The sequence below is a fragment of the Panicum virgatum genome, chromosome 4N, assembly GCF_016808335.1.
Source record: "Panicum virgatum strain AP13 chromosome 4N, P.virgatum_v5, whole genome shotgun sequence".
NCBI lineage: Eukaryota > Viridiplantae > Streptophyta > Magnoliopsida > Poales > Poaceae > Panicum > Panicum virgatum.
The window spans coordinates 5,076,176-5,088,438 of NC_053148.1; the positions used below are offsets into that span (position 1 = coordinate 5,076,176).

A 12,263-nucleotide genomic window follows, 5' to 3' on the forward strand; every position below is an offset into this window, starting at 1 on the left:
CATGCGAGCCAGGTTCAATGGAGAAGTGAACCAATCAGCCCCACCCCCGGACGGCAGATGAAGCACCGTCCACCCCATATGCCCCGCACCACCGGTGGCGACCACGCCGTGCTCACCTCCGCCGCGGGCGTTCACGGCTTCCACGCAGGAGATAGAGGTCCCAGGGCCCGTCTAGCTCAGCTTGCCGGTCGTTGAACACCAACGCCGGTGAGGCGGAACGCGCGTCCTCGCGCTCCTGTAGTGTACGGGCATGCCCGGCCGGCCGGCCGGCGGCTCCCCATCACACACCGGAGGCGTTCACCGCCACGGGTGGACGCCGACGCCACGTGGTCCGGCCAGTGCGTCGGCACACGGTCTCGGCGCGGCGAGTCCTCGTCCCCGGCCGTTTCGTAGATCGAACCGTTGCTCCGCCAGGTCGACGCTCCGCCCACGCTCGACGAGATGGCCCGCATGGTCTGCAGATGGACCGGAAGGAGCGCAAGATGCAGTGCGTGGTCGCGTTCGCAGGGCACCTGGACACACCAGAGCTTCGATTACGCCCTCTGGCTGCTCGCCAGGTTGCTGTCCAGTGTCCACCGAAAGCTAGCGTTCCTCTGCTCAACAGGCCGCCGCTTCAGATGCCCACCGTGGGGCAAGCCAAGCGTGAGTGCGAGAACGATCCTTCAGATGCATGGCGTTTTGGTCGGGGTCTGCATTCCGGCCGAATCAGGTATGTTTTCTTCTGGATGAAATTATGAATTCAGATTCCACTATTCCAGAGTTGCTATGATGGGTTTGTACCGGATTATGGCTTTCAATCAGAAGCAGAGCTTTTTCTCCTTCAAAAAAAAAAGAGTTGCTAATTTTCTATGATAATCTGACAAATGAAGTCTTAGTCCAATGGTGTTGGCACACAAAGCCTTGGCTTGAACAATATATCCAAGTGATGCCATATGCATGTACCTATATTGCCTGAGAAACTGATAAGAGTATTTGAATGTCTCGTCAGAATTGATCACTTTCATCAGCTGCATATCATCAAAGATCAAAGTTTATTCAACTCGACAGCACATAGTAAATCCATGATCGATGCCTTGACAATTCTCATGCTCCAGCTTTAAAGGTCAAGTAGTCAATATTCTAGTAGGAAGGGAATACCTTCAAGTTTTCAGACTCAAATTATAATGAGAAAAGGAAAAAGTCTAGTACAATTTAACTATCTGGTCCACACAGTCCACTACTCTAAAAACTGCCGACGTACAGAATAAGCGAAATGCGCGAGCCAGAGTAGACCGTTTGGCCAGTCAGCATGCAGAATTGCAGAGGAGGCTGGCTCCTTCAGTGTGGCGGTGGGCGATGCAGCTGACTGGCAACGGAAGAGAGAGACTTCATCACCAGCACGACGCATGACGCTTCCCAATCGGAGCATCTATGGTCCTTGTACTGATCTATCCGACTCGGACAACTAGTGATCATGTGCGCCAAAATTTGACGTATCCCATTCCCACCTGCTGAAACAGGCCCTGTTTAGTTCTCAAAAAATTTCCTACAGTACTCGTTACATCGAATCTTCGGACACATGCATAGAGCATTAAATATAGTTGAAAAAAATAATTAACTACATAATTTAATTGAAAATGACGAGATGAATCTTTTAAATATAATTAGTCTATAATTAAATATTAATTATCAAATAACAACGAATACCTAAATCTAAAAATTTTCATGAACTAAACACAGCCAGAAACAGCTAGCAAGAAGCAAGCAACAGATCCTGCACAAACCACCGTGTTGGGAGGCAGGTCGTCGAGGTCGACTACCAGTAGCAGTACCAGAGGGGTTAGCCGCCCATACAAGCCGGCGCGCGCACACAGCGTGAAGTGGCAGACGTTCAGGTTGTTCTCTCGGAACGCCGCCGGGGTGGAAACGGAACCGGTGGCACGCACATTCTGGCAGTGTGGAACGCACGCACGTCGAGTCCGATTGCAAAGGGCTCACATGCTGAACAAAATACTGGCATACACTGAAGGGAAAGAAAAGCACATTGTGTGACGCTGCAAACGCAGCAGAGCAGGAAGGATCGTTCTGGATCTGAAACGGAGTCAGCACGAAGTTCGACTCACTTTGCTGGAAATATCAAGAAACGAAGAGAAGGATGTTCTATGCTTAGCTTCAGCATGTAACCACAATTTGCTTTCGGAATGAACATCCGTTCAAACGAACCATGATTCTCAGTTCGCGACTGAAAGATAAATTCAACACAAGCGGAAGCAATTACCAGTCTGCGTGTAAAGTTCTGAACTATCAGCATAGCTGCGAACCAAAATCTTTACTGTTACCATGGCGTGCGCTAGCACTTGTACAATTCTACCCCATCTTCTCAAGGGCTGTCTTACAACAAAAAGGTATAATACAGGCTAATGCAACAGGTAAATAACAGACGATACCTGACCCCCGGTTACAACCTTACAGGTTCACACATCGCTGTTCAAAATAAAGCTAAGTGCGTCTCAGATACAGGGCTAAACATGGGATGGGGGAGTATCGGCCTGGCGACTATGAGAAGGTATCCTCCCTATCCCCTTCCGCGACCTCACCCTCCTCGATGTTGCTGAACTCCAAGAAGTGTGTTGGCCGGTGGTCCTCGTGGTAGAAGTCCCGGGGCATGCCCAGCTTCATATTGTACTTCATCTGAGGGTCATGCTTCACACCCATGAAGTTGAAGTTCCAAGGGGCGTTATCTGGAACCTGATTATTGGAACAGAAACATGCAAGTGTTGGAGCAATGTGACTAAAGGTGCAAAACAGAGGTTTTGGAGAGTGTTGAAACCAATAACACATATACCATGTAGAAGCCAAGGAAGCGGTCACTCAGAAGCATCTGGACCTTCTCGTAATGAGTTGGGAGGTATCCATGAGGGTTGCTCCCATTGTCCTTGTTGCTGCGTCCCCACTCGTAACCGCTTGGTGTCAGCTTGTATGCAGTCAACGAGCAGGATCCTGGAGTGAAGCTGCATGTCAGGATGATACACTTCTCACCATCCCATTGTTTGTTGCTCTCCAGAATCTTTGCATGTGATGTCAGATCCTGCAAGTACAACACAGTTAGTCCCATGAATTAGGTCCGAAAATGAATAAACGCGAAGTATCATAAGCTTCTGACAACAGTTAAAAAATGCTAGATAGAGGAAAACCTGTGGTGATAGCTGTGGAGCTTCATTCGGCTGTGTATGCATCCATCCCAATGGTTCCAGGTCATTAAGGAACTCATGCTCAGGAAGATTTGCTGGCAGAGTCACCATCTGGTGAGTTCCATGCTGTGGAGGAATGGCTATACACCTGATCTCTTTAACTTGAGGATTGTCCTGTGGACTCAGCCCATACAAGAATCCTGCAATCTGTGTCCGCAGATCTGCTATGCATATGAACTTCTTCAATATGTTCTTTGGCATAATGTAAGTGTAGCCAGTCTCCTGCAATCAGAATGAATGCATTCAGTAAACATTCAACAATTCTTTCTGCAACGAGATGCAATTACTGTACTCACCTTTATATCATCAGAGTTGACATAAATGTGATTGACACGAAGATACAAGTTTGTGGCAGAGATTGCTCTGACACGCCAATCAGTCTTTGATGCAAATGCTTGTTGCTCATATGGACTTGTTGTCGTGATAATGAGCTCATCTCCATGTACATTCGTCGTCCTTGTGGTAACAGCGGTTAACTGAGTCGTCTCTCGAGACTGCAAAAACCAGGTAAAACCAAGAGTGAGCAAACTGCCAAGATTATCTCCAAAAGAAGAAGGCAAGTGCAACTATTTATGTTTTACCTGTTTCTCAATCTCGGCAATCTGTTGCCTCTGCTGTGATGGTGGAGCAATTTCCGCACCAAGTATGATATCTCGGATTTCAGATTGTGTCAATGCAGAAGTATTAACATTGTTTTTCTTGGCATAATCAGAAAGAATGAGGTCCCTTAGTGCGCATTCAACCTTCAACCACTGTTCATCATTTAAAGTTGGCCATATGTGATGTGGTTCGGTAACAATTGTTTTATCAGGTTTGAGCAACATCTTTGCCTTCTCGTTATTCACATGTAGAGCCCGTAGAATAAGTACGATACGAGAGAATGCTGTGTATGAAGAGATACTTTTCAACCAATCATCATATATATTATAAAGGACCATCTGTGGTTCAGTTGCCTTCAGAATAAGGTCACCAAACTTCTCAATCTTTAAGCAAGCCTGGAAAGGAAGCTGCAGTTCGCTGCCCTTGATAACAATGTTAGGGAAGTCAAGTAGATGGACCTCCAAAGGATCCAACATACCCTTCCTTGTCACAATAATTTGCTTTGGCTGCTCTTCTACAGGAAGAGATCGAACTAATGCAGCAACTTCCTCAGCTGTTTTCCACTTGGCCAGCTGTCCAAGACGCTTTTGCCCCGCCCATACACTTGTGTGGATAACCTGCACATTATGATCCATACTCAGTTCAAATCATCTATGCTTAGGCTTTTAGGGCAGTACACCAATACCAAAATTACATGAAAACTAGAATAGAAATTGGAAAATAACAAACCTTAAGAAAGAGTTGACCAGTTCTTGGATTGAAAATGAAAATAGCACCATTGATGGGTTTTGTGGTCAAGTTACCCTCAAATGTTTTGTGAATGGTGACTCGATACACATTTGTATCATCCACAAACCATATGATTTGATTGCTGAAGATCTCTCCATAGTTCTGTGACGAAAGGTACGGTTCAGTGGGTTCAGATGAGTACAACTGCAGACCCTTCCTTATCCTCTCCCTCAGCACATACAGAGCAGGATTTGACTGAAAAGAGAAGTCAAGAAGGTTACTCAGATTGGCCATTTATTATAGTTGGGTGATCATCAATCAAACCAAATGGATCTAGATGTTAACATGGTTATATACCTTCATGATCTTGTTCATTGCTTGCTGAAGTAGGGGCTTTGACCCAGGGAACCAGTTGCCAAAAGCGGAGTGCAGATTATACGCTAGATCAATTCCAATCATCACCCCTGCAACAGATGCCAATGAACATTAGCTATATTCAATTCAGAAGCAAACCAGTTGGTGACAGGTATATGGACATATTGCCAGAAGGGAAGTGCAGATTATATTGCTGAAGTGGAGAAGATAGGAAATTTGCATATACTCAGAAGCATACCAGTTGGCGACGGGTAGATGGACATATTGTCTGTTGTGTAATCCATGAACTTGGCTCTTGTATAACGTTCTATGTCATGTGAATCATAATCTCCCCAACGCAGTTGCACATCAATCCAATACTTGTTACTTGCTTTCTGATCAAAGAGATCCTTCGACTCAGAAACTAAGCTAGGCTTTGACATCTGCCATCTGTGTGCAGCAAAAAGGAGGACATCTGCACAGGAACTGTTCATCTTGTAACTCTTCCTGGGATGTATCGTCTCTTTCTGTACAGTCTCTATCTCCAGAGCATCCAACTCTTGATCCAAAACTTGGCAAAGATCCATAACAACACTTTCATGGATCTTCTGCCACAGATGTGCACGGAAGATCTGGATCAGAGAAATCTTCAATGTCGGGATTTTCCCATGCATGAATATCCCTGTAAGATCTAGCTGGACCTGGAAACCAACATACACATTTGCACGGTTGATGGTTGGTGACCACCACAGGGTAAACCTTCTATTGGGGATTTGGTTGAGCCCAGAACGCTGTGCATTTGTAAGTTTCTTGTATTTCATAGACTCTTCGAAACCTGATGCCTTCTCCCAAAAGAGACCCTCCCAAGTAGGGAAATAAGTTCCTTTAAATAATGTATGCTCCAGAATACCTTCTACACCACCAAGTGCTTGAATGACATCAGTTCTGTAGTTATTTAGGTTCCAAAGTTTCCCATCATGTCGCTGATGTGTCCACCAGAATGGATTCTGTTTCAGCACTTGATATTGCTTAAAATCTGTTCTCACTCTCCATCCTTTGTCATACGCTAGTGTATGGCGGTCCTTTTGGAAAAGAGTGTTGATACGAGGTATACCTCTATCCCATGAGTCTTCAAGATCCTCAAGAGTTAACCGTCTGTTCTGTGACTGTGCTTCCTGCCTCTTCAAAGCATATTCAGCCCAAACACGCTGTGAATCAATAAACTCACTCTCCCACGGCTGGATGTAGCGATACAAGTTAGGAATAAGCTGGTCCTCTTCATGGCTCATACCACTTCGGAAATGTGTTACACCAACATCTGTCTGCTTACTGTACCTAAGATCGCTTTGTGGTATAAGAATATGACCCATCGACAACATACCAAGACCTCCAATTTCTTTAGGTGTATAGAAGATAACAGGAGGAAACCTACTAGGCATCTTTGAATTCAGGCCAATTTTGATACGGGTCTGGATCTTGTTTTCACATTTGACAAGTAAATCCAGAAGCTCCTGTGTATGGACTGTTGCTTCACGAAAATATGTCATAAGGCCAATGAGAGCAGTATTCCACTTGTTGACTATCTTGGTGAATGTTGTTGACCCTGATGACATTAGAATCTGCCGGACACGGTTCTCGAACACTTTCATATGCTCATCATCGACTCTCAGGAAGGCAATTGCTGTCCTTTCTTTTGTCTGTTCATTCTGCAAATTCCATACTCCATCCTTTGTGTTGCTGAATGCCTCCTGAGTCATCCGTATCTTTGGCAGTATACGGACCTCAAACCCACACATACTAAAAAGTAAGTTTGGATTGTCCTTGCTGTAAACAGAGACAAAGCTATTCTCCCATTCTAAGGTTGTAATGCTCCTCGGAAGGCGGTTCTTCATGTCCCAGAACACACTTCTTCCAAGATTTACATCATGTTTCATCAGCCTCATCCTTGCATCTCTAGGCCAACATTTCTTGTTATTGTAACCAACCATGTTCTCATTGTTAGGATCAGGATGTTCTGTCAAGTAACGCTGAATTAAATCCCGTGCTTCCTCATGGGTGAAGCGGAACAATATATGCACCTTGTCAATATATCGAGAATACAACCTGATGGGATGCCTTGTCTCAATTTTTGTGTCAGCAAATGTAAGGAACTCATTTGGCATTTGAGGTGGCCCAGCAATCTCACTTGCACGTGTCAGACCGAGAATCAAGAGATCCAGCACAAGGCCATAATACTGAACAACAAAAGATGCGAACTGAAGCCCTCTAATGAGACCATAAGAATTTGTGTGGCTCATGTCCTTGTAAGACAGCACAACATTGTTCTTTGCAGTAACATAATCAGCTATGTTATGATCTAAGACCAACCGAAGAAGCCTGTTCAACAGAGTCAGATCAATTTTTTCAAAGAACTTCTCAAATTTTGTCTGGAGCATCACAACACACTGTCCATCACTTGTGTCCCAAATATCCTGTAAATTATTTATGCCCTGGCACCATTTATAAACAAGCAGAGGTGGTGGTTCTGAATCAGCAGGCTTGACCCAATTTGGGAAGAGATGGCGTTTATCCCCCTCATACCACAAGTACTGGTCAAGGTATGCATCAGTGATTTTTTCAAGAGGTTCGATTTCATATACTGGAATCAAGTAGCTGTACAAGTCCATGAATTCTATGCCAACCTCTTTGAAAGCACGCTGAGTAAGAAGATGCCTTTTTATCCTTGACAGTGCTTCATGTGGATTATCATACGCTTGTTCAATCAACCCAAGTTCCTCCCGTTGCAGTTGGTTCAACCTAACTGCTACACTGTATGACTCCTTCAGCCTTTCCAGTGCAAGTATAAGAAGTTTGGTGTCATGCTTGTATGATAGTGGCGGAAAAGGAATTGGCGAGAACTTTCTAGATTCCAGCCAGTGAACTGTTGTTGTATAAATAGCAACAGCTTCCTCAGGAGTTACATATGGCCCATCTTTCAAGTAGTTGTGTTGTCTCTCTTGTTCTGCCTTCAGCCACAGACGAGTTAACCTTCCAAGATTCTTCCGACAAACAGTCTTGTCAACTGTAGCACCACGCCTGATACGCTCACGGTTGTAGTGAGCAACATTTGTCCACCAATCTGCCTTTGACTTCACATAACGAAGAATCATGTTCTCAATAGGCACAGGCAGACCAGGGACTTTCCATGGGATATTTGCCTTCCAGCATCGCCATGCCTCACTAAGATGCTGCAGTATAGTTCGGGCCTTGTTTTGCTTGATGCCCTCTGGCATAGCATCTAGAACATCGTGCATAACTGCGGCACGAAGCTCTAAATCAAAATGAGACTCAACACGTTGCTTTGTTACTGTTTTGGCTACTCCCTTTGAATGTCTACCCTCAAACTGCCTTGCCAACAGGTTACCTAACCAGCGCTCCAATAATGGGACAATACCCCGAAGGAAGAAGAGCCACACTCTCCACATTGGAGCCCAGAACCCACAGCCAGGTCCTTTTCCAACAGGGCCAGTGTTGAAACGGTAATATATCAAGTGCTTCAGATCTTTGCACATCCTAATCTGCCTCATCAACCGATACTTGTACCTATACATACCAGTTAACTGGCCAACATGAGAGAATATGTATTGCAGACCATCTGCCAACTGGAAAGCATCAACATTTCCCAGACGGAACTGGATGTTAGCATCAACAACCAACTTAGTAAGTCGTAAAATCTCACGACACAGATGGAATGCATTTCCAAAACGAGATTTCTTCCTTTCCTTTGTGGTAAGAGTCTTCACGGGTTTCAAATTAAAATTGTAGTCTAAATGAAGATAGTTAAGATTCTTCCTGTGAATCAACAAGTTCAGCATGTTGTAACCCTGCTTGCAAACTTGCAAGCCTGCCTCTGCCCAGTCAAGCTCAGTAGTTTGGAAAAACTTTGTAGCTTGGAGTGAACGGAACAGGTGCTTCTTTTTCTGAGCCTTGGGAGGCCTATGGTGTAGCTCATTGAGTACATAACACTTCAACAGCTTCTGGTAACTCACACGAACTTTCACAGGATAAGCTGGTGGGCTGAAAACAAGTATTGAGAAAATGCAGTCAGTTGAGCAGTAATTGAGTAGAAATACATAATAAAAACAAAACAAGGAATGGACTTGTAAGGTTCAAGCTAGCACTCACCAATGCTCCTTGTACCACTCTGATACAAGAGGAATGTCCTCAGCACGACGTGTTCTGCCAGATCTCATGTTAAAAGGCTTTGGAGCAAAAAGTAAGGATATACCAGCAGCTGTTGTATCAGTGTAGAGTTCAGTGTTTTTCAAGAGAGGCTCCACGTCTTCTGGGAGACAAAAATCTTCATCATCGTCCTCTTCAGTTGCTTTCCTCTCCCGACGATCAACCTTGTTAGTTGAAGTGATGGGATTTATCAGAGGATCGTAGTAGAATGCTGGCAAATCTGGATCCTCTGTCTTGATATACATTATCATGGGGGTATGATAGACCCCAAGTTTCACTTTTCTTGGCCTGTTATTGTACAGATGAGGGAAAGCAATCCTGTACTCAGTCCGAAGTGGCTGACGTATGATGAGTTTATTTATGTCATTAAACTCATTCCAGTCCTCATCACCCTTCTCCATATCACGGTACAGAGGCTCGAACTTCGGACCCCCTGACAGAATATAGATCTGTTAGTGCTTGATAGGGAAAAAATAGCATAAAAAGGAACAAAAATAAAATTAGGCAGAGCTTCCCTCTTTTGGCAAAGTATATGACTATATGAAAGAAAATGAGATGCTATCACAAGTATTATCCAAAGACCACCTTGCCAATAGGAACACAGATACACAACACTATACTTGGTGGGCAAAATTTTGGTGTACCCATTAACATGAAAGCTGCAAGCCCACAAAAGCCTACTCTGTGCTATGCCCAATAAAGGAAAGGTGGAAAAAAACCATGACACTGACCATAGCTTTATGGAACTTAAAGTAGTCATACATACCTGGAATGCACATATTAAGTGCCTTGGCAGTAAAGAAAGACTCCATGTCAAACAAGTAGAAATAATTCCTATCAATCAGGTCTGACAACAGCTGGCCAGCAAGGCGATATAATGTTGCCATTATGGGAAGAGATAGATGCCATTTCCTGTAGCTGGGGCCATTTATAAGCTTGGTCTTCATAAGAGGCTTGTGATCATAGAACCATTCATAGACAGCTGCATCTTCTTCGCTGTCCAACTCCAATTGAATGGCCTCGAGGGGTTCAACATCCAACAGATTATCAGCATAGTCCAGTGGAGGTTCCTCATCATCAAATGGAGGAAAGCGCATTCGTTTAAAATGTCGCCTATCCCTCTTCTCTCTCCGCATCATGATCCACATTGTACCCCACTGAGAAAGCACATTAAAAGAAGAGGTTTAAGCATAAAAGAAGAAAGTACATGTAACAACTGGGTTACAGCTCACTATGTAGCAATAAAAGGGTGCGAGAAGTCTATGGATTGTTTACCTGTGCAAGGTATATGGGTTCCACAACCCATGGGATTTCATTTACAAAAGTGATAGCCCCAGTAATGTGATACAAGACTTTCACATGCCGAACCTGAAAATATGTATATATTAAACAAATGACATGCCACAAGACCACAGGTAATCACACAGAAAAACAATCAGTATTTACTAATACATCTAAATCTAAAAGGACATGGCAAAATACCTGCTCCCAAGGCATCGGCATGTTCTCCAGTAGTTTATAGACAGCATGGGGCACAAATTTGAGTGCTCCAAGATAAACACGTTTGTCATGCCTGTACTTCTTGGAGGACATGTCTCCGTGGTCTCTGTTAAAAAAAAAGGAAACATAAATAGAGTGCATCTTAAACAGGATATACACGTAACAGAGAAAGGTTATCATTGGAACTTTGAAATTCACTGGATGGATAACAAAATGTATGTACAGATGGAAGGTATGACCAGCTTGCACCAGAAAGCTAAAAGTTCCCGAGTAGGACAAGCTAGGGATGCCACCATTACATTAGGAACCAGAAACTCAAATCCAACAACAGTATGATAACAGCCATGAGCACCCTAAGCACGCTGACAGGGAGACCCAAAGAACCTCACACAACACAAGAGGCTTAACTTTTCAACTGCCTACATAGAATCTCCATTCTTAAATCCATAGAACTCGAACTTAAGAGGTTGTCCTCGGATCAATTGGGTCAAAATTGAAAAATCAAAATTACTCAAGATCATTTAGCTCCCAGAAGATTGACCACAACATGCAACAGAATACAAATCGCTAAAAACAATACTTTAGAATTTTCATGATAGAAGGTACAAATAAACAAGAAACAGACACCGATAGAACAAAAGAAGCAGTAAATTGGCTAGCACAACTAGAAGCAATTGTGCCTCCACAATGTTGACTAAAAGAAACAATGATCCTCGTATGACTTGTGACTTGTGTTGACTAAAAGGCACACCAGATTCTCTACTCGCACAACATGTAGCATTAAATGGGAGGCCCACAGCAACCCAATCAGTTCAGAGCTACGCGCAACTGAAATAACCCAACCACGAACCAAAAAAACACTAAAACCCAGCCATGAGCACAAAGTAAAGCCTAAAACATCCTTAGGGGAGGCGGATCTGGATGTTCACCTGATGATTTTGCGGACGTGCTCAGGAGGCATGTCCTCCTTCTGCGCCTCGACGAACCCGAACTTGCGCTTGTCGCCGTAGCGCTTGGAGTTGAGCTGGTGCCACTTGCGGGCCTTCTCCACCAGCTGCGCCTCCAGCTCCGCCGGCGTCAGCGGCTTGGCGCCCTGCGGCGCCCCGGCCGGCGGCGGCGGGGGCGGGGGCTGGCCCGCCCCGGCCCCCGCCGTGCCCGGGGGAGGCGGGGCCGCCGCCATGTGCGGCGGCGGCGGAGGCGGCGCGCCGCTCCACATCGGCGACGGGCAGGGCGCGGCGGCCTCCCGCAGCTGCCTAGGGTTTTAGCGTCGTCGAGACGGGTGGTGTGTGTTCGGGAGGGGTCGGGGTAAAAGAGACGGAGGGGAAGAATGGAGAAGGGAGAGAGAAACCGATGGGACCGGGGCGGCTTGGGATATTTGTATCTGGGGGCCTTGCGGCTATGGCGGTGCAGTCGAGCCGACTTCGGAAGTTTGGGCCGTGCTGTGAGCGGCTTGATGGGCCTTCATTTCCGAGTCGGCTTTGTCGGGATAACGGCGATGGGCTCAGCTGCTTCTTGCAACTTCAACAATTTTACCCCCTCAGAAAAAACTTCTCCAATTTTCCAGTAGTTTATCAAGTGACGATGGGCAATAAGATTGGGCAAACTGGATATGCAGCGGTAAATTTTTCT

At 45.1% G+C, this 12,263-nt stretch overlaps 1 protein-coding gene across 1 annotated transcript; it reads right to left on the reverse strand.

The window, feature by feature from the left end:
• Positions 1–2,246: 2,246 nt before the first annotated feature.
• On the reverse strand, positions 2,247–11,942 carry LOC120671174 (pre-mRNA-processing-splicing factor 8A). The gene is made up of 13 exons (XM_039951452.1): positions 11,564–11,942; positions 10,617–10,740; positions 10,410–10,502; positions 9,901–10,291; positions 9,078–9,567; positions 5,173–8,969; positions 4,917–5,023; positions 4,560–4,814; positions 3,812–4,447; positions 3,527–3,724; positions 3,174–3,452; positions 2,825–3,067; positions 2,247–2,727 (listed from the first exon to the last, which is right to left on the reverse strand). Exons 1-13 carry the CDS (start codon positions 11,848–11,850, stop codon positions 2,536–2,538), a joined length of 7,092 nt encoding a protein of 2,363 aa, XP_039807386.1. The 5' UTR covers positions 11,851–11,942; the 3' UTR covers positions 2,247–2,535.
• Between the last annotated feature and the right edge of the window lie 321 nt (positions 11,943–12,263).

Bases quoted from the DNA above. Each gene is read 5' to 3' on its own strand.
- LOC120671174 (XM_039951452.1), bottom strand. From the start codon at position 11,850: ATGTGGAGCGGCGCGCCGCCTCCGCCGCCGCCGCACATGGCGGCGGCC. The intron at 10,503-10,616 runs GTATTTTGCCAT...ACATATTTTCAG, and splicing joins TGCCGATGCCTTGGGAGCAG to GTTCGGCATGTGAAAGTCTT. The intron at 4,448-4,559 runs GTTTGTTATTTT...CATAATGTGCAG, and splicing joins CTGGTCAACTCTTTCTTAAG to GTTATCCACACAAGTGTATG.